The sequence below is a fragment of the Lutra lutra genome, chromosome 5, assembly GCF_902655055.1.
Source record: "Lutra lutra chromosome 5, mLutLut1.2, whole genome shotgun sequence".
NCBI lineage: Eukaryota > Metazoa > Chordata > Mammalia > Carnivora > Mustelidae > Lutra > Lutra lutra.
This window is the reverse complement of record NC_062282.1, coordinates 8,397,350-8,419,467: the sequence shown is the minus strand read 5'-3', so window position 1 is coordinate 8,419,467 and position 22,118 is coordinate 8,397,350. Positions and strand designations below refer to the sequence as shown.

The following is a 22,118-nucleotide window of genomic DNA, read 5'->3' as shown; positions in this document are numbered from 1 at the left end:
TCGAGCACAGCCTCGGCTTGCCAGGAGCCGTCCTCCAGGCACCGGGATTGCTCCTCTGCTCTTGGTTTTACACGTGGGATGGCAGCCACCCTGGCCTCCGTCCCCGCTGTCACGTGACCTAGATAGACCTGCTTGGGTCCCCACACTAATCTAGTAACGGCTCGCTCCTTGAGGCACTCCTTGTGTGTACAGTGTGCCTACCACGGGAAGCTCACTTGACCTTCCCCAAATTCCCATGAGCTCCGGAGGGGGTAATTAGCCCCTTATTTCTGGTAAGGAAACTGAGTCTCAGGTGCCTGCTGCCCCCTGGCTGTCAGTTCGGATGTGTGCTTTCCCTCTGCCACCCGGTTCTCTCTCTGCCCCTTGGAGCCGCCTCGCCATCCAGTCACCTGCTTCACTTTTTACGACGAGGCACAGTGAGCGCGCCATTGGTGGGGAAAGCACGTTATCTGGCTGTCTCCGTGGAAGGAAAGGAAGCAGGGGCTCAGAGGAAGCATTTGGGAGGAGGAGGTGGTAAGGGGAGCTTTGGGCAGGGGGCCCAGGGCAGCACGCGTTGGCCGCTGGCTCTGTCTCGGGCCCCAGCTCTTCCTTTTGCCGCCTGAAGTCCTTATTCGCCAAGTTCAGGGAGTTTCTCTGATTCTCCTCGCATCCCCGGGAGCAGCCCCAGGGGCCTTGGCATCCTTGACGGAGATCAGCCCGTGGAAGTTCTTCCCATCGTTAAGGACAAGGATGCGCTCTGTTTTCTTCTGGTTGCCACAGAGACCCACCACCCTGAAACAGGGATGACTCGTTTCTGGAAAATCACTATGATCTGTGTCCCACTTTAGCTTCTGACAAACCTCACAGGCGTGCCCTGTGGGCCTCTTGATGACATTCAGGGGGCCCCTGGGTCCAGCGCTTTGTCGTCTTTCATCTCTAGCCAGACCCTAGCGCGGAGTTCTGGACAATAGATGAGCCCCAAACTCTCGTTAGTGGAAAAGAGATGGTGACGGGGAGCGGCGGCGAGCCCCGTGTCTCCCCGGGCTACTGGACAGCAGGAAGCGGGAGGTGTGCCAGATATAAAACTCGACGCTGCCTCATTTTGAGGCATGCCTGGTGCTTTCAGACATCTGTCTGTTGCGGGAGTAAACAGGTGATACCGACAGATAAACAAACCACAGATAAACCTTAGGGCCCCGAATCTATTAATTTTCCCAGGTAGGGATCTGTTTGCCAACACCAGAGCGCCATGACTCTTCAGTGTCAGGGAATGCATGAGGACTTGAGTCACGGCCCAGAGTGCTTTTCTCCCGCCCGGAAGGGACTCTGTGTTGGTCCATAGCACTGTCTATCCCTGTTGCGCGGCCGAGCCGGTTGGGTATTTCTGGAGCATCTGCTCTGAACAGATGCATGAGGGTGGGGTTCTTGGATTGGACGCACTCGCTCTCTCCCTGGCTTGTAAGAGTAAAGCCGAATTAGAGGTGGGTTTAGGTTTCTGTGCACTTGACCTTGCTCCTCTTTATCTGTTAATTCCTGAAAATGCACGAGCGCGTGCTGCGACCCAAAGAGGGTCCAAGAGCTGGTGTGTTCCGCGCTGCCGTTGCAGATCTGGAGACCTTTGAAGGCGGCAGCTTATCGCGTCTGCCCGGCTGGCGGGGCTGGGACTGCCGCTCGCGGCTTACCAAATCCCTCCCTGCCAGGAGTTTGGAGGGTGGATTAAGGATATAATTACAGGCGAATCCAGCAGCAGAGCAATCCAAAAGCTCTTGTCCATCATGCCGTGTACTTGACTTTAACCTAAGCCGTGCTCAGTCCTCCCACGGCGTGTTTTGACTTTTGCTAGATGCAAAGCTCTCATGGCCGAAAGTCTCCCGAGAGCAAGTGAAATCTGGCATCTCTCCTCTTTTATTGTTGGGTTCTCCACGAAAAACCGCCTGGCGCTGGCTGGCCCCGTGCGGGGTCGACCACCTGTGCATCTGGAGATGGAAGGAGACCCGGGCCAGATGTGTTATTGGTGCCTGTATTTATCGTCCGTGTTACTTCATTCTGATGGAAGTTCTGTTAGCAGTTGTCAGATTTTCTTCTTACACAGTCATTTTCCTATTTAAAGCTATAGCCGCTCTAGAAAATACGTACTTTGTGCTTTGAACCACGGACACCCTCCTCCCAAGCTGATATCATCGTAAACATGACCCGTGACCCTGAAACAGCGGACTAGATCTGATTTGAAACTACAGGTGGTAAGTGCTTTAGCTCGAGCACCACCCACTCTGTACTGACTGTCCCTGTCCTTGATTTCTCATATTTACAAGTGATGGGTCACCCCCTGCAGACCCCACCCGACAGTGTAGCTCTGGAGCTAACCCACAGACAAACCTTGTTTTCCAGCATCCCTTACATTACCACGTGGTAAAACAGATTTTTTTTTTTTAATTTTAAAACCTAGCCGTTGCCTTTAATGGTAATCTACATTCTTCCTAAGAAGTATCTTCCCTAGAACGTTTAGTAACATGAAGGAGTCAGTCTTACTGTTTTTTGTTTTGTTTTTTCCCCCTTCCCTGTGTTGTTTGAACAACACAGGGTGCTGGGAGTGGGGCTGGCAGGGGCTCAAATTCTTCGGCACTGGGACCTTTTCTCTCTGTAAAAACCCTCCAGTCCTACCCCCCACGGCACCGTATGTGCTCAGAACAAGGAATGAGAAAACAAGGTTCAAAGAAGCTCTGAGAAACCCTGGAACTCTCTATTACGGGGGGTGGGGGATGGGGCAGGGGAGGGAGAAGGAAAGAATTTTTAAATGACAACTTTAGAAAACAAAATAGCAACTAGGAGGCCCGTCTTTATATAGGAAATCAGTTCAGTGTCTTTTGCCACTAAACGTAATTTTGTCGGTGGAGATGGCACCCTGAGCACAGTGTATGTACGTTATTCTGCTCCAAGTAGCAGCTGTTCTGGGAAGTAGCGTTGTTCCTATGACATGGGTGGACACGGAGGCTCAGAGAGGCTGCTCATCTCAGGTGAGATTGGAACCCAGAGCTGTTTGTCTCCAAAGCCCAGGGGCCCCCAGATGCTCCAGGACACCCTGCTCTCATTGCTTCTGGATCTTCCCCGAGCTCTATGCAGACACGAGGTGGGCTTTCTCCACCGTGCAGGTGCCCAGCACCGGGCAGCGCCCGTGCACACCCGGCAGGAAGCGTGGCCCGGGTTTCTGCATCCAGTGTGGTTGCCCCTCTGTTGCCATGAACGCAGAGACCGTCTCTGGCCAGGACGACCCCTGTGTGTTAAGTGTGTAAGATGCGAGCTAATAGAGTAGCTGCTGCCTCTGCCTGCAGGGAAGAGGGCCAAGGGGGAAGGACGAAGGGAAGAGAAGGGAAGGTCATAAGCCACACCAGGAGGTCTCTGTATGGAACGAGCCCTAAGCTTAGAGGAGCTTTCTGGAAATACAGGTCTGGGGGCGAGTGGCGTTCCCGGGCGCTGGGTAAACCGCCCACAGCTCTCGCCAGGGCCCTGCGCGTCGGCGGGACACGTCGTTTATGCAGAAGCCGCACTGGCCCTGCTCTTGGGATTTGGGGGGTCCCCACCTCCTCACACTAGACTAACAGCAGGGCAGAGTGTGGCATCTGGGCCAGCGGTGAGCCCCGTGTGGGTGGGTGCCCGCTGGAGAAGCCTGGTGAGAAGCCCTCCCACATGGGGACCGGACCCCACTCGTCTCCAGGACAGACTCTGAGGAGCAGGCCAGGCACAGGGCCTGTCCCAAGGTCTGAACCAGGAGCGGAGAGGACCCCATTGCTGACCCCGAGCCTCCGTCCTTCCCTGAAAGTGAGGAGACCGGTTAAGGACCTTTGCTCAGGCCCTTTGAAGATGATTTTACAAACTCCATATACCACACTGGGGAGGAACTGGCTTCCAGATGATTTTCTCTCAGATTGAGCATTTTATTGAAAGCACAGGGGTTGTGTTTTATTTGCCCTTAGTCAGGCTCACAGGACGGGGGGACACACCTGTCCTGAGGTGCCAGTGACCCCAGCCCACCAGGGACACCCAGCCTCCAGCTGTCCTGTGCACTGGGCACCTGCCAAAGCTCCACCGCCCGACAGCCAGCAGCTGAGAGGACCCGCAGCGCCATCTTGTGGGAATGTTCTCGGCCCCGCGCTCCGGCTGTGGTAGCCAACAAGTCTGTGAGGAACAACGTGACAAAGAAATGTCTGGGTGCAGTCAAGTGAGCTGTTTCCCTGCGGTCACCAGCCACGCTAATTGTTACTTTGGTGTCTAGAAAATTAATAACCCAAATAAATTAACAGCCAGCCAGGAAGATATGTCAAGAAAAAGTAGCTAGGGAAGATTTGTTTTCCGTCTGTTTACAGGACATACATACACATCACTGCAGGTGGGAATCTGTTTTTCTGTAAACTCCGTGAAAACACGAATCCGTGGATTTAGAGCAAAGTCAAAAGACAGTGGCAGAATCTGCTTCCAGATGGCTGAAGAGCTCTACCGTCTCACCAGGAGGGCCTGTCCTGTGAGCTGGGCTGCACCCCACATCACCCCACCTCCGTCGTTGCAGAAGACCAAGAAGAGGGCCCCCTTGGACCTCACCCACTTTGTGACTTCGTGCCGGCAAAAGCAAATCGAACTGTGCCCCTTCTTTTTGCTCACTGCGGCCCAGCACGTATCCTTCCCATCACACCTGCGGGCCTCAACTTAAACATCACCTTGGCAGGGTCTACGTTGACTACCCCCGCACCCCACCTGCCCTTTGAAGAGACCCTGTTTGATGTTCTCCCGGAGCTGGCCACCAGGTCTAATTCTGGGCTTGCACCCGGCCTCCTGGGCTGGGTCACCCCCTGAGGGTGCAGCCGTGTTCTCTCTCTGGCCTCAGGCAGGGCTCAGTGAAGCCCTCACAGCCCGTGTTTCCATTTGCAGGGCTGCGTTTGGAGAGATCCTGCCTCTTCCTCCCCCTCGGACCACGCACGACACCCCTGAAAGGCTTTGTGGTCTGGGACCAGCTCGGTGCCCCTTGTGATGGGCGGCAGGTTAAATGGGAAAGTGCTTCTGTCACATGGCCTCATGGGGAGGGAGGCCTCGTGGAAATGTTGGCTGCTTATGGGAAAATGAAATCGAGACTTTGACACGGGCTTTTGGGCCCAAGAGTTTATGTGAGCACCGCTCGCTGACTCACCAGATGATCTGAGAGTTAGGGAGATTGGGAGGGTGCGGGGAATCCCCTCCTGAGCACACACTTGCTTTCTTACCAGGAAGGGTGGGAGTGTCACCCGATGACACCCTCCCAGGTCCTGATGGCGCCTTTTCCTTTTCTGGTTGGTGGCCTGCCTCCACCCACCCCTGCCCGTGTCCCAGCCAGGCCTCCCTCCACCCTCGCCTCCTGGGCTGGGACCAGGAGCTGTGGGTACAGGAGGGGCTGGTGGCCCCAGTACAAGCACTTGGAACCCCTTCCTCCCCAGCCTTGTCCCTCAGAGATGCCAGCCTCCGCTGTAATTGCCAGCGGCCCCATCATAGTCCCTGGCCGCAGCGGGCTGAGAAGCTAAACAACCTGTCCAGGTCATGTCAGCGCAGAAACGGGATAGATGAAGGGCAGAACGAGAGGGTTGTGTTTCTCTAGAGAAACTAGAGAGTTTTTCTCCAAGTCCAGCGTATGGGCTCGGGATGTCTGATTTATCACAGGCCATTCCGCTCACTTCGGAAGCCCTCACGTCCCAGACAAGGGCAGTGTTCTTCTACGTGGCGGATGAAATAGAATTGAACCAGGTGTGACTTGGCAGTGGGAACCAAAGGCAGGGTTTAGAGGGAGGGGGGAGTAAGGGGTAGGGATGTGTCACTATCTCAACACGTGACATTGGCAGAGAGTCTGAGCGCCGTGTGTACGTACAGTCACCTGATGGGGTAGGGTCCGCAGCCATCCCATGGTTCAGAGGAGGACACTAAACCCAGAGCCCTCAGACACCATCCATCAAACCGGTCATGGGCAGAGCCAGGAGGCGAACATGGACATCGGGGTTCAGAACCCATGCTTGGCTGGGCCCACCTGCCCCCTCTCCTCCTGGCCGCCTTCTTGGACCATGTCAGCTGTGTTCTGGCTTGAGAGTTTGAAACCTTCACTGGGGCAGAGCCAGCAATGACCCAGCAAAGAGCATGGAGCTAAGAGCTAGGGGGCCCACGCCCCTCCCGGCTCTGCCTCTGGGACCACAAACAAATTTCAGCCTGTTGCATCTGCCATTGCTTCACCCGTAGAATAAAGACGACCCCTACAGAAGAGAATCGGATGAGTTCATTTATGGGGACGTGCTCTGTACCCTAGTGAGGGGCTATAGACAAAAATGATAGTTTTCAAGGAAAATAAAAATCCATTATCAACTCAGAAAGTAAATGCTGAGGCAGATGTGAATCTATTCAAATCTGTCTGGTTAAGTAAGGGACTCTCTGACTACAGTTAGCTTACTTACTTTAAAAATCTGCATCTCTAAATTGTACATAAAAGTCTGAAAATAGAGGCCACCAAGTGACCCACTTCTCAGCCCTAAAAGGAGGGCACTAGGCTAGTTCTGTGGCCTGCCCTTGTTCCAAGTCTGGCTCTGAGCACTTCTTTGCTGGGCAAACTTCAGGCAAATTACTTACCCTCTCTGATTTACCATTCCTTCATTTATAAAGTGGACATAATCCTACTTCACAAGTTAGGTACAATAATTCTAGATAAAGCACTCAACTCAGTGCCTGGCCCCTGGTAAGTGATGCGTATACAGAGGACTGTTATCATCTGAGGCCATTCCCATCCTTTTGAGAAATTAAGAAACAATGCATTAAAGGCCGCATGGCCCCATCTCTGTATGAACACCTCCCTCTGATATTTTCAGAGTGCATTTTCGTGAAGAGGAGAAAGTATTAGCAGAGGGTAATTTGGTGGACTTCCTGGAACTCAGATCAAAAGCACTCACATGAAAATGATTCTGTTAACTAGAACTTTCCAGTAATGTCTTTGCTGCCATTTTGACTACTTGCAGTGGGATGGGGTGACTTGACTGGATTCCCAGTCCTACTGATCACTGTGTGTGTGTGTGTGTGTGTGTGTGTGTGTGTGTGTCCATCCCAGCATGCTCCTACACAGCAGCTCAGAACCCTGATCTCTGTGAGACGCTCAGGAAGGCAGAGGCTCACGGCTCCTGTGGCCTTGAACTCCTCCTCCCATTCCTAGAAGCCTGTTTTTGGATGAGAGTGGAACAGCCCCCCCCCCCCCCCCCCCGAGGTAAAAGCAGGAAGAGAAAGGACCCCATAGAACTAGCTGGGAAAGCAGGGTTGATACAAACACACGCTGACCCTGTTTCCTGTTGCTAGCAGTCCTGGGAAGGTGAGCATTTCGGTCCCTGCCAGTGAACCCAGAATCCTGTCCCCAGGCTTAGCTTTGAGCAAGAGCAGTCTTCACCTTCCTGGACCAGGTCAGCATGCTTCACAGCCCTGGGCTGCTGGGGCACATGTGGACAGTGTGTGCCGTTCTGGGCAAAACTCTAGAAACTACACTGGAATCGGGGTGGGAAGAGGGCCCCAGAAAGTGAGCGAATTTGCGGTCAGGTTCTGGAGTCCAGGAAGGGGGTGTCCCGGAGGCCTGTGGTAGCTTCTGCAAACATCACAGTCCTGTCCCACAAGAGGGACTTAGAAGAGGCTGTCGTCTTGGGTTGGAGCCCCTGGGCAAAATGCCAGGGGTCGGAGACAGCGCAGAGGCCACCCTGAGGGCCCTGGAGGTCCTCGCCTGCTGGGGCCACCACGGCACAGGCCAGGGCGGCCATCCCCGTGGAGAGAAACTGGACCGAGTCATGGCTAGGCTCCTTCACAGCCCAGCGGCCGAGTTGCACCCCCCAGAGCTGGGCAGAAAATGGCCCGTCGTTGGGGACCTGCACTGTGACAGTCCAGGTAGGGAAACCTCAGGACATCAAGTGACCTCGATGGTTTTTCTGTTGATCCCATGTTGGCCTACTAGTCACTTGGGTAGGTTGAGTTAAATTAAAAACATCGATATTTATTTCACTAGTTGCTATTTTCAATTTGAGAAGAGTTTTAAAAACGTGAATTGTTTTCTCAGCCCTGGGGACTTTTTTTTTTTTTTTAAGATGAGATCAGCAGGGCTCCTGGGTGGCTCAGTCTGTTGAGCGTCCAACTCTTGGTTTCGGTTCAGTCATGATCTTGGGGTCGTGAGTTCGAGTCCCTAGTCGGGCTCGGCGCCCATCAGGGAGTCTGCTTGAGATTCCTTCCCTCTGCCTCTACTCCTGTTCTCACTCTCGATCTCTATAATAAATAAATCTTTTAAAAAATAAAGGAAATAAAGATGAGACCAGCAAACCCAGTCCCGAGAGCCGTCTCCATTCCACTGGCTCACTCATTCCCTAAGCATTTGATCCTGTCTGTCTGGAATGCCAGGAAAGCATAAACGTTATCCATCAAGGAAACTTACAAAATAAATACTAAGAAAATGTAGGTCGGGTGAGACGACCCTGCTGCGACTGTGAGGTCCCGAACAGGGGAGCCCTGGAGCGCTCCACGCCTCAGACACTCGGCCGCTGCCTGGGGCAGGTGTGACAGGTGCGGGGCTGCGGATGTGTGAAGAAGCCGTTGCTGGGGCACTAATCCCCACTGATTCTGCCTCGCTGCAGTCCCTTGAAGTTTAGAGAAGTGCGGGTTTTAGAAACTGGAAAAGCCTGAGGAAGTGGGGAGGGCAGGACTGGTGTTTTCCCCGTCTCTGTTTCCTGAGAGAAAGGAGTGTTGGATCTTCAACACAACATCTGTCAGAGCAATTTCCATCGGAATAATTAAATCCTCAAAGCCACGATCACAGTTTATAGAATCTTGGAAATGTAGGTTATGCTTTGCGCGGAACCCTAATGCAGTCTAAAATCTGTGTGTTTCTGCAAACACAGCTTGGTAAGCAGACTCGTCGCCGGGGTTCTCGTTTGAGTTTCTGTCGCGGCTGCTGAGCTCGAGGAGTTCGGGCAGGGTTTCGGCTCCACAGACGTATCAGACGGTTCCCAGCGTGAGGGGCTGTGCACGGCAGGTGGAGAAGGGCACGGAACGAGGGGCGCTTCGGCCAAGCCTGATGAAAACCCACACCCCCACGCGGCCTGGGCCAAACAAGAGCTCCGTGCAGATCCGTGTCTCTCTGAGACGAGAGGTCAGCCTTCCGTCACCTTGTCACTGGCGGCTCCCTTGATGTCCTTGCAGCCGATGATAGGCTTTTCCCTTTCAGAGGGGAGAGCACTTGCGGGGTGGGGGGGGGGATGTGGTGTCCTAAAGACCGTGGCCGATGATCAGTGCACACTGATACGTTTTATTCCCTGCTGCAAGGAAGCTCTTTTTTCCCCCCAAGATTTAATTTATTTATTTGAGAGAGAGAGAGAGAGTTCATAAGTACAGGAGCAGTGGGGAGGGAGGGGGGTGGGAAGCAGACCCCCCACTGAGCAGGGATCCGGATGTGGGGCTCCATCCCAGGACCCTAGGACCATGACCTGAGCCAAAGGCAGACGCTTCACTGACTAAGCCACCCAGGCGCCCCAAGGAACCTTATTCTTAAACTTCAGTTGCTAAGTCTAAACAATGACGATATAGCACATTTCACACTTCGAGATGCCTGCTATCAAAAAGCCCCGGACGATGATAAGAATGGGCAACGTGCAGAAATGGGACCCCGCGCTTTGCTGATGGGAATCTCAAATGGTGGAGCTTCCGTGGCAGACCGTTTGGTGGTTCCTCAGACTTGAATGTGGGATTACCGACCACAGGACCCAGGGGTCCCCTTGTGAGTGAATACATGAGAGACTTGACAGCAGGGACGCAAACAGGTCCTGTGACATCAGTGTCCACCGTGTCGTTTGTCACAGCACCCAAAAGGTGGAAAGAACCCATGTGTCCATCAGCGACAAGTGGATAAAAAGAATGTGGCCTACCCATACAATGGCACATAATTCAACCTGAGAAAGAAGGGAATTCTTTTTTTTTTTTGCAAAGATTTTTTTTTTAATTTATTTATTTGTCAGAGAGTGAGCACAAGTAGGCAGAGAGGCAGGCAGAGGGAGAAGCAGGCTCCCCACGGAGAAAGGAGCCCGAAGTGGGACTCCATCCCAGGATCCTGGGACTATGACCTTAGCCGAAGGCAGATGCTCAACCGACTGAGCCACCAGGTGCCCCAAAAGAAGGGAATTCTAACGTAGCTACAACGTGGGTGAACCTTATGTTTTAAAGAAAATAAGCAAGATTCCATTCATCTGAGGTCTGAGGTGCCCAAGCAGTTCAGTTATTAGGACAGAAGGTAGAACGGCAGTTGCCAGCGGCTGAGGAGAGGACTGGGGGCTGGGGGAGAGGCTGGAGGAGGGGGTCTTGGAGGCACTGGGGTTGCTGTGTAATTGTTTCTCCTAAGGTTGCTGAAAAGTTCTGCAAACGGACAACGGCGATGGCTGAATAACATTGTGCGTGTGCTTGCTGCCGTCAGGCGTACAGCCGAGCAGTTAAACATCCCTGAAGTGGTGATGGTGCGGTCAGGCCGCCGACTCTCGGTTTCAGCTCAAGGCCCGATCTCAGGGTCATGAGATCAAGCCCCACGTTGGGCTCCGAGCTCAGTGCAGAGTGGGCTTGAGACTCCCTCTCCCCCTCCCTGCTCATGCTTGCTTGCTCTCTCTCTCTAAAGTAGACAAAAATCTTTAAAAAATAAATAAATAAAAACGGTTAAAATGGTCAAGAATTTTTTTAATTAGTTGCTGAGCTAGCTAGGGTTTTAAAGCAGACCTGGCAAGGAGGGGAGAAGGCACTCCAATCTTAGGGGCACTGTTTACTTGGAGCTGACGGGAGGAGCTAGCAGACACCCGGTTCTCCTCTCCGGGCCAGCTAAGAGCTTGCACGTGCCACACAATCCTTGAATGCTTTCTGTGTTTTTAATACTTTTTCTCCAAATTTTTATTTAAATTCTAATTGACATATAGAGTTATATTGGTTTCTCAGAGGTAGAATTCAGTGGTTCGGCACTTCTGTGTAACAGCCAGCGCCCATCACAAGCACCTTCCTAAATGCCCAGCACCCACCTAGCCCATCCCGCACCCACCTCCCCTCCAGCAACCCTCCGTTTGTTCCCTACCATTAAGAGTCTTTTACGGTTTGCTTTCTTCTTTCTTTCCCTTTCCTCTATGTTCATCTGTTTTGTTTCCTAAATTCCACATACGAGTGAAATCATGTGGTATTTGTCTTTCTCTGACTTATTTCACTTAACATAATACGCTCTGGCTCTAGCCACATCACTGCAAATGGCAAGACTTCATTCTTTTTTATGGCTAAGTAATTTTCCATTATACACACATGCGCGCACACACGCGCACACACATACACACACACCACATCTTCTTTGTCCATTCATCATTCAGTGGACACTTGGGCTCTTTCCATAGTTTGGCTGTTGTGGTAATATTGCTACAAACAGCGCATCAGGATGCATGTACCCCCTTCAAATTTGTATTTTTGTATCCTCTGGGTAAATACCTACTCATGCAATTGCTGAATTGTAGGGTAGCTCTATTTTTAACTTTCTGAGGAACCTGCATGCTGTTCTCCAGAGTGGCTGCACCAGCTTGCATTCCAACCAACTGTGGAAACAGGTTCCCCTTTCTCTGCATCCCTGCCAACATCTTTTGTTTTCTGTGTGGTTAATATTAGCCGTTCTGAGAGGTGTGAGATGGTATCTTATTGTGGTTTTGATTTGCATTTCCCTGATGATGAGTCATGTTCAGTATCTTTTCATGTGACTGTTAGTCATCTGGAGGTCTTCTTTGGGAAAATGACTATTCATGTCTTCTGCCCATTTCTTAACTCGATTATTTGAGTTTTGGGTGTTGACTTTGGTAAGTTCTTTATAGATTTTGGATACTAACCCTTTATCAGATATGTCATTTGCAAATATCTTCTCCCATTCCTCAAACTGCCTTTTAGTTTTGCCAACTGTTTCCTTTGCTACGCAGAAGCTTTTTATCTTGATGAAGTCCCCATGGTTCCTTTTTGCCTTTGTGTCCCTTGCCCCCATTGACATGTCTAGGAAGAAGCTGCTGTGGCTAAGGTCAGAGAGGTTGCTGCCTGTGTTCTCCTCTAGGATTTTGATGGTTTCTTGTCTCACATTTAGGTCCTTCCTCCATTTTGAATTTATTTTTGTGTATGCTGTGAGGAAGCGGTCTAGTTTCATTCTTCATGTGGCCATCCATTTTCCCAACTCCATTTGTTGAAGTAACTGTCTTTTTTCCATTGGGTATTCTTTCCTGCTTTGTCAAAGATTAGAGACCTCTATATTTGTGGGTCCATTTCTGGGTTTTCTACTCTGTTACATTGGTCTGTTTGTCTGGTTTTGAGACAGTACCGTACTGTCTTGGTGACTGCAGCTTTGTCATAGAGCTTAAAATCCAGAATCATGATGTATCCAGCTCTGCTTTTCTTTTTCAGGATGCTTTGGCTATTGGGGTCTTTTGTGGTTCCATACAAATTTTAGGATTGTTTGTTCTAGCTCTGTGAAAAATGCTGATGGTATTTTGATAAGGATTGCTTTAAATGTGTAGATTGCTTTGGGTAGTATTGACATTTTAACACTGTTTATTCTTCCAGTCCATTTCTTTGTGTTCTCTCCAATTTCTTTCATAAATGTTGTATAGTTTTCAGAGTACAGATCTTTTACTTCTTTGGTTAGGTTTACTACTAGGTATCTTACTGGTTTCGGTACAGTTGTAAGTGGGATTGATTCTTGATTTCTTTTTCTGCTCCTCCATTATTGGTGTATAGAAACGCAACAGGTTCCTGTACGTTGATTTTAAATCTTACAACTTTGCTAAATTCCTGTATTAGTTACAGCAATTTTAGTCTTTAAGGTTTTCTATGTAGAATATCATGTCATCTGGAAATAATGGAAGTTTGACTTCTTCCTTGCTGATCTGGATTCCTTTTATTTCTTTCTGTTGTCTCATTGATGAGGCTAGGACTTCCAGTACTACGTTAAATAGTACTGGTGAGCATGGACATCCCTGTCTTGTTCCTGATCTTGGCGGACAGGCTCTCAGTTTTTCCCCATTGAGGATGTTGTCAATTATGGGTCTTTCGTGTATGACCCTTATGATGTTTAGATATGTTCCCTCTATCCCTATGTTGTTGAGGGTTTTTATCAAAAATGGGTGCTGTAATTTGTCAGATGCTTTTTCTGCATCTCTTGGGAGGATCATGTGGTTCTTCTCCTTGCCTTTATTAATGTGGTGTATCATGTTGATTGATTTGTGAATATTAAACCACCCCGGGAGCCCAGGAATAAATCCCACTTGATCTGAAATTTTTTTTTTTTTAATTAGAAAGTGCAATCTTAAAGCAAGAACCTCCCCCCAAAATGTGTTGAATCTACAGGGCCTTATCCTTACTCCTTTCAGTGCCATATTTGTTTTTTGTGGACTTTTTTTGTTTTATTTTGTTTTGTTGCCTGCACCTATAGATGGAGGCCCTGGAGAACAGGGATGCAGGTCAAGTCCTTGAGATCTTTACCGCTGCTTCCATCCCCCAGCCTAACTGGACAGCATATGCATTGTTTTGGTTGGGTCCTGAAGTCTGCTGTCACCTGAAGCGTGCTTACTGCCCCTGCTCCTGGGTCCAGAATCGGCCCTCTGCAGTACGCAAAGGGCTGCTTTGTGTCCCTTTGACCAAGGATGAGTCACAAACCCCATACCTGGTAGCGGGGATGGGGCCTGCCATGGCCAAGAAATGGGGTTGGTGTGGCCTCGGTGGCTCCCTGGGCTGCACCCCCATCCCTGCACAGGTCCCTCGATGCCCCAGTGGCCCAGCATCTTAGTAAGGGTCCAGCTGTGCGCCCATCCATGAACATGTGGTATGAGTAGGCACCGATAAAGCACTATGTACTTTTTAATACAACATCAAAAACAAAGATTTGCTAAGAGGTTATTTGGACTTTTAATCCCTATTTAGTATTTATTTATTTTTTAATACTTATATTAATACGATATTTTAGTACTTACTTCTGTCATTTCTATTATTTCCCACATCTGTATTCCTTTTCCGAGGGACCGTGGGATACACGCGCCCTGTGCATATATCTGCAGGATTTGCCCCAGGAGCTTTGCCATGTGTCCCTCTTCTCACTGCTAACCAAGAAGTGGTTCATGAATTCCAGGAGAATTTGTGAGAAACTTCCTCCACCACCATCTCAAACCTAAGGAGCCCCTTTGGACAGAATACATGGGCCATGAAACATCTGGTTCAGAGCCCCAGCACCCAGCTTTCCACCACCTGCCACCCCAGCGGGTGTCAGAGCATATGTCTGTACTCTGAACCCAACTTGCTTTTCACCGACACACTTTTCCATTATGAGCAGGATCCAGCAAGCTGTGAAAACCCGAAAGCTTAAGGCTTGTGTGTCAAAGCGTAGGTTCCTCAGGAAGACAGGGTCAGTGAGGAGAGGGCCATCTTGTAGCCCTGTCCCTGGGGGGGAGCCTTAAGTTCTGCACCCAGAGTCCCCGGACACCCCTCAGGGAATGAGCCGGGCCGGGAGGGAGCATTCTTATCTTAGCGTCTCCTTCAGTCCCCAGAGTCTCCATGGCTGCCCCAGCAGTCGTGTGGTGAGGTGTCCTTGAGAGGTGTCCTTGAGAGAGTTGGATTCTAGTGGCCGTCCCCCTGCACATGCATTCTGTGACCTGGGGCTGGACCCGGGTCAGTAATGGCCTCTAATCATGACCATTTGCACACATTTCCCAAGACCTTCTGAAAGCGAGGCCTGGAACCCACATTCATGTTAATGTGGGAGAGGCCCAGGGCCTAACCTGGACGGAAATAGCCAGGCTTTGAAGGGTCACCTGTGAGGAGGAGGCGGCGGCCACGGGCCGGAAGCGTGGGACCCGATGGGGCTCCGGGGGTCTGGAAACCCTTCCTCCCTGCACGCGGAGGGGAGCAGGTGCTGCCAGCAGCCCCCTGAGAACCAGATTCCTGGAAATCAGGAGCAGGGGCAGGGACCGGCGGGGGCTAGGCGCACCGGGGAGCGGCAGGAAGGGCGCTGGGGGCCCGAGGGGTTCAGGACACAGGGACCCCCCGGCAGGCTGGCCTCTGCTCCGCCCTGCCTGCTGTCGGCCGCCTCCTTTCTCCAGAGCCCGACGCTGCCTCTCCCAGGTGCACTCGCTCTCTGCCGGTTGGGCCGCCGTATTCCCACAGTCCAGTTCTCCATGAAAAATGTGCGTTTGTGTGCTTCTTACACACAGCCATATAGCGATTTTAACGTAGTTTTTGCTTGTCTGCTTTTCAGCAATGAAGGTGGACATACGTGTATAAGAGACACCAGGAGGGGAAGCGAGCGTGCGTGTTTTACATATATAATGGCTCAGGCTTCCTGGGACACCTTTTGGGGTTCCCTTTGGGCAGGGAGTCACTCGACTGATTTATTTTGACTAGATTCACTCTCTGTGGGTGACTTTCTCATCAAGTACTTGCTGGGGGCGGTGGGGGTGGGGGGGCTGTCTTTACTGCCTTTGAACGCCTTGACTCCGGTTACAAAACTAAAAACAGTGGACATGATCCAAGCAATCATGCCGTCTGGGCACAAAACGATGGCCTGTAAGGAGATGCTACGTATTCAGTCCACAAACAGAGCCCTCCCTACTTCAGGCTTTTCCCAGATTTTTAAAGGAATGTGCAAAATGCAAGAAAGTCCTGGGGTACCAGTTCCACAGTCCCCTCTAAAACATTCGTGAAATGCTAGAATCTGGAACACGGTTCCGCAGCTTGGGATGCAAAACCCTTGGCCGTGAGCACCCTGGGGGCCCACCCTGTGGGTGGGCGGGAGCCCTCTCAGCAGGAAGTGTCTGGATTGCAAAGGCTTCCAAATCTACCACATGGGGGACTTACCCTCGAGCTGAACCTACTCCTCTCTGGCCGGCTGTTGCGCTATTGATCTTGTAGCCAAATCATATTTGTAATCGAAGAAAAAAAATCCAACCCAGTTCACCGCGTGACAAAAACAAAAATAAAATCAGTCATGTAGGGACATCTCTCTACTGCTTAGTAAGACTTGAAGTTTCTTAATCTCCCAGAGTAACAGAAATCACTTGGGAGAATTTTGGGTATTTTAGCGAAACTGGTGGGGAGATAAACAGTGAACTTAGTGAATCCTGGGACGTTTGCCCAGAGCAAAACAAAGCTAAGACAAGTGGTTTCCCTCCCTGATGCCCAGCAGCAGAGCAGGTGGGAGGGGGCTGGGCAGCAGCGGGGATGGATTCCCCGCCCCCAATCTGTCCAGCAAGACTGGCCTTGACCACAACCTTCTGCCTCCTGGAGCTGCCCCCTACCCCCCGTGGCCCTCTCCCTGCCAGGCTGGCCTTGTATTATTCACCTGTCATTCCCAGGTCCCCTTAGCTCTGGTGGGGGCGTTTCACAGGGGTGTGCGTCTGCATACCCCCCGGATCAGTGTTCTGATGTTCTTATAAAACGGTGCACACGCAGCCATTTGAAAACACACAGAGGAGAGCGTGTGCTAACACAGGAGTGTGTACACGAACGTGAAAGTGTGCTCAGCATCTCCTAAATGCAGAAAACAGTATGACTCTACTGTAAGAGAAAAGTTTGATGTGAAAACAAGTGCGTCCGTCTATCCAGAGATAGGCTGGACAGAGAACCACGTATTAACTGATTATTTCCATGTGGTACGATGACAACTGATTTGAACATGTTTGCACTTCTGTGCTTTTTGGCAAGGGACGTGTGTTACTTTGGTCCTTTCTCCCACCTCCCGGGGAATATTGACATGTGGGTAGCTCAGTAGGATTTCAGGTGTTAAGAAATGACAGTAGCTTCACAAGGACCCTACATTTTTAATACCTGGGTCTCCTAAGGGCCAGGAGCTTTGTCCTGACCCAGGGCTTTCCCCCTATTAGAAGCTGCCGGAAGCCATGGCAAGGGCGGGGAGGAGAATCCCTCCTCGGTGGGAGTCCACGTTCCGCCCAGTGCGACCACACGTCTTCCCTGCTTCAAGAGGCATCCTTGTCCATAATCTCGTGAAACAAAAACTGCTCAAACAGCCACTGTTTGAGGATGACACCCCTTCCCCCACCAAAAACACAAAGAAAACACATGACTCACCTGGTGCCTGCTAGTCCCTGGCCCCTGCCTGAACTCACCGCAGGAGGTGGACCCCAGCTGGTCCAGGGGAGAAGAAATAATTCAGAAGAGAAGGTTTGCTCCCCTTCCTCCGTCCTCCTCCGTCCCTGTCTGTTACACTCCCCCAGACCTGCCTCCCCCACGCTCCCTCTGCCTGCCTCCTTGCCCTTCTGGTCCCTGACGTCGCCTTTTCCCTTCTCGTCTTGCAGCCCGCCCAAGCCGACCGTGTTCATCTCTGGTGTCATCGCCCGGGTAAGAGCCGTTCTGTCAAACCCTTGGCATGGGGTCAGATTCCTCCTGTCCTTGTTAAACCCCCGTGTCGGGGACCCGGGGGCCCCTGTGCTGTGTCGTGTCTGTCACAAGCACCGTGTGGAACGGTGACCGCATGGCGTTCACCCAGGAGCCGGAGCTGCCGGGCACCCCCAAGCCCGCAGTTTCTGGGTGACCTGTGAGCTGAGCATGTTTCTTCGTCTTTAAATGGTTGAAAACTCAAAATAAGAAGTATAGGTTGTGACACGTGAAAATTACATGAAATTCACATCCCGGTGTCCACAGGTGAGGTCTTGGCGCACCCAGCCACGGCTGCTCGGGCGCGTGCGTCTGTGGCTGCTCTCCTGCCACAGTGGCAGAGAGTGACCCGCAGAGCCATATTTGCTACCCGGCCCATCACAGAAAATGCTCGCTAACCCCTGGACTAAACTCACGGGTATTTGTCATGCCCTTTACCTTTCAGAAGCCCCTTTTCTGGTGAGACCCAACTTCTTTTTTTTTTCCCAAGATTTATTTATTTATGTATTTAGAGAGCGCACGCGAGCACAACGAGAAGGGCAGGCAGAGAGAGACTCTCAAGCCAACTCTGCCGAGTGCGGAGCCCGAGGTGGGGCTCGGTCTCACGACCCTGAGATCAGGACCTGCCAAAACCAAGATTCAGATGCTTGGCCGACTGCACCACCCAGGCACCCCCCACAACATATTTTTTTTTTAAGATTTTATTTATTTATTTGATAGATATCACAAGTAGGCAGAGAGAGAGAAGTGGGGGAAGCAGGCTCCCTGCTGAGCAGAGAGCCCGATGTGGGGCTCGATCCCAGGACCCTGAGATCATGAACTGAGCCAAAGGCAGAGGCTTAACCCACTGAGCCACCCAGGCGCCCCCCACAACATATTTTTTTTAGCGACCCGTCAGCAAACATGCGTTTGAAGGAGGCCCCTGGTGCGTCCGCCCACAGCCCTGGGGCTCTCGGTACAATCGCGCCCTCAGCGTGTGATGAGTTAGACCCTGCGGTTGCTCAGAACAGCTCGCCCCAGTGCCCCAGGGCCCCGGGGACAGACGGGTGGCACACCTGCTACGTGAGAGAAAACTGCTTGGCAGCCCGAGTCCAAAGTCAGCCCAGGGCCGCTTGACTTGGCCGCAGCACGCCCAGCCAGCTCGCGGCGGCCCGGCCCGGGCACCACCACACTTGCATGGTGGCACTAGAAGGCACTTCTCCTGCACATCCCGGCGCCGCCTTTGCGACTGGGGGACTTGGCTCTGGCGTCACTTCCCAGCTTTCCGCCCCACCGTGGGTGTCTCCTTCCCCGGTGCCCTGACTCGGCTGTGACAGCAAATTAGAATCGAAGACTGGAGTTGGATCTGTCTTGCCCCAGTTGGAAGGGTCACGAGGTCAGCTCCAGCAGAGGAAGGCCACCCAAGCCCAGCTTAGTTCTGAGGGAGCCCCATAGTGACCTGAGCTCATGACGAGGGGGCAGAGACCATGAGCCTTCTCCGCCTCAGGGTGGTACCCGGGCCTCGGTGCCCGCTTCCGCTCCCCAGAGAGCTTCCGGACCCCTGAAGTGCCAGGAGACCGCCTACTGTCTGCCAGCAGGTCCCCCTGTCATCAGCAGCCCTGCAGGGAAGCCGGTAGACGTGGCATTGGGGGCCTCACTGTCACCCCGCCCCACTGTCCGCTCTGGGTGAGTGCGTGCCTTCTGTATCCTGACAGGGCGACAAGGACTTCCCTCCGGCGGCCGCGCAGGTGGCTCACCAGAAGCCCCACGCCTCCATAGACAAGCACACGTCCCCGAGAACCCAGCACATCCAGCAGCCTCGCAAGTGAGCAGCAGGACCCAGCGCCTCCAGCAGCAGTGCCTCAGTTTCCCAATCTTTCGTGTTTCCTCAGCAGAGAAAACCAGCATTTTCTTCAAAAATACTGCTCCCCTGGGAAATCTAAGACCAAGCCAAGTGCCCCTGCCTTTGCCTTAAATTTCTGTATCTGAAACTACAAAGGATCTGACCCCCCAGCCTTGTGTCCACAGAGGCCCTGATTGGTGGCCTTTGAGGAACGTGGTTTCCCTGTAAGGGCCCGAAGCCGAACTTGCCCAGACCTCAGGGAAGTTTCCAGAGCTCAGCTTTACGTCTCTGTCAGCAGTCATTGAAGGCCCTACGTGTGGTCCCAAAAACAAGAGGGCGCACATTTTGGGAGGATGGGATAGATAAAGGCCAGAGGAAACGTCACCCACATCATGCTGTTCAGTAACAGGACACTGTGCCTTCACAGCTAGGGGAGAACCGGACATTAATTAGGGTTGGGTTGCATGAAGGCAGGGCAGGGAAGGTTTTTGGTGGAAGTGACACCAGCATCCCTGGATTCCCCTCCCCGTGACAGGGGTCACTGCACGGGGCGGGGGTGGGGGTGTACCAGGTGGTCCCGGGAAGCGAAAGAGAGGCGCCCATCATTGAAAGGCTCTTGAGTCTCAGGAGCCGCCTCCTGGAAAATTAGAATCTAGGCACTCTGCCTGGAAGAAGCATCTCCGGGAGGAGATCGCAGTGTGCGTCCGGAGTCTGGCACTGCATCCTGACGCAGACAGCCTCCAGCGGGGCCATCAGGCAGACCGCGGGGTTCAGAATCCCATCTAGAGCTGCTCCTGAGTTCTAGAAGTGACCACTGAACAGACACAAGGCTAGTTCTGGAACACTAAAGCAAGGGCATTTGCTCAGCGAAAGACCAGACGAGAACCTGTCCGTTGTCTCCGCCGAGAAAGGTGGAAACCCCGTGTTCCGTTTCAGCTAGGAAAACCCTGTCCATCCAGCTGCCCCGAAATCCTTCTGCGCAAGCACAGGTCTGCCCGGGTCCGCAACCACCTGGGCAAGTCCGATTGTCCTACGCTTTCAGCCTGTCTTTCCTGCCCGGAGCTGCCCTAGACTGCCCCCCGGCTCACGGCTGGAGAGTGCTTTTACTTTTCTGAAAAGCCAAAGGGCTGTCCTCCTCAGACGTAGCCGTCTTCCAGAGCAGGTGCTTCTGGAGCAGGCGGGGCTCCGATGTCCCACTGGCCAACAGCCCGACCTGCTGCGGGTCAGCAGCGTGAGTCCCGCCGGCCCGCCTCACGTCCTGATCAAAGCAGCGTCTGCCCACCGGTAAAAACGATGCAGACCTCATCATAGCCACCTCTGGCCCTTCCCCGAGGGAGCAGCACAGCGCTGCTTCACATGCTAAAGGCAGTGTTTGGTTTGCCTTCTCATCGATTCGCTGGGAGCAGGGTCGAACCATCAAGGCACCCTGTGGTCACACCTGGGATTCCTTAAATGGGGAGATGTTGGTATAACTTGCCTTGCAGAGATGCAAACTGGGGGTCGGGGAACAGCGTGCCCTGGGAGCACAGCAAGCCAGCAGCCGCCCCCAGCTACCTCCTGGAGCTAGGTCAGGCCTGTGCGGACCACCATACCTTCCCCTACGAAATTCAGAAATTCAGATGCATCCTTGCTACTTTCTGGTTTTGCAACCCAGAGCTCTGCGGTGTTTCCCAAGGTACATGGTTCACATCCTTTTGCTACTTCTGACATGTGTCCCTGGGCTCTAAATCCTTACGTGCACAATATTTTCCTGAATGAGTTCATCTGTTGTGAACCTCGAGAATAATAATGATTGTAATAAAACTTGCATTTCTTCTTGTGGTGTGTGTTTTCTTATATTTCAGAGATTTTTCTTTTACATTTTACAAAGGTTCCCAGGTGGTTCAGTAGAGTCACAAACATGCCTGTGTGATGGATATTTTCACAAATTGTTGCCCAGCCACAAAGTCGAGCTGCTGGACACCTGACACTTTGAGTCTCATCATCTACTTTAAAATGTCTTAAAATGGAAGAGCTTAATGCGGCTGATTAAAACATATTACTTGTGCCCAGCAGCTGGCCCTACGCTAGGTAGGTGCTTTGGGACAGACTTAAGAAGGAATTAGTAGTAAGCCCAGGAGCGGTTGCAAGCAGGTTTTGATGGAAAAAGCACATTTGCTTTTATCCAAAGCTGTCCAGGAACCCTAGGGCTGGGAGGAGAAGGTGAGTACAACTGCCTGACCTAGAGATCCAGCCAGATTGTAGGCTCGGACTGGGAGGGTCCCTTGAGGTTTCCCCCACAGGGACTCTTGGTCGACTGAGGACCTGGGTATCACCGGGGCGGGGGGGAACAAGGGGGGGTGACAAGCCAGAGTCAGCATTTCCCAACAGACCTGGCCATTCCTCGTCCCTGGTGTCCTCTCTGGGGCCGCTGTTTATGCGAGTACATTGGCGGTACTCAGCGGAGACCTAAACGAGGGTCTGTCATATTTAGTATCACTGGGTGGAGAGTCAGTTTCCATAAATAACTGCTGGTGGCCAGAAATGCCAAACACACAACCAACGTGAAAAAGAATTGCCCCAAGAGCTTTATTATTTATATGATGGTCACCTGCATTGTTCCCCCACTGTTGCCATAATAAAGGACCCCAAAGCGGCCAGCTTAAACCAGTGGAAACGTATCCTTTCATGGTTCTGGAGTCTAGAGGCTTGCAATCAAAGTATCAGCAGGGTCCTGCTTCCTAGGAAGGCTCTGGATGAGGCTCACACCCTTCTTCTGATGGCTTCTGGCATTCCTCAGTGTTTACTGATGGCTGCAAGATAAATCCAACAACTGTCTTTGCATGCATCTGTGTCCACCTCCCCTTCTTCATCTAAGGACACCCTCACTGGA

At 52.1% G+C, this 22,118-nt stretch overlaps 1 protein-coding gene across 1 annotated transcript in view; it reads left to right on the top strand.

Moving 5' to 3' along the window:
* The window catches only part of DAP (death associated protein), a 63,282-nt gene extending 42,219 nt beyond the window's left edge, over positions 1-21,063 (top strand). The window contains exons 3-4 of the mRNA XM_047730218.1: positions 17,346-17,388; positions 19,119-21,063. Of these exons, the coding sequence (XP_047586174.1) occupies positions 17,346-17,388; positions 19,119-19,232 (157 nt within the window). The 3' untranslated portion in view covers positions 19,233-21,063. The remainder of the gene's footprint in view (positions 1-17,345; positions 17,389-19,118) is intronic.
* Positions 21,064-22,118: the final 1,055 nt, after the last annotated feature.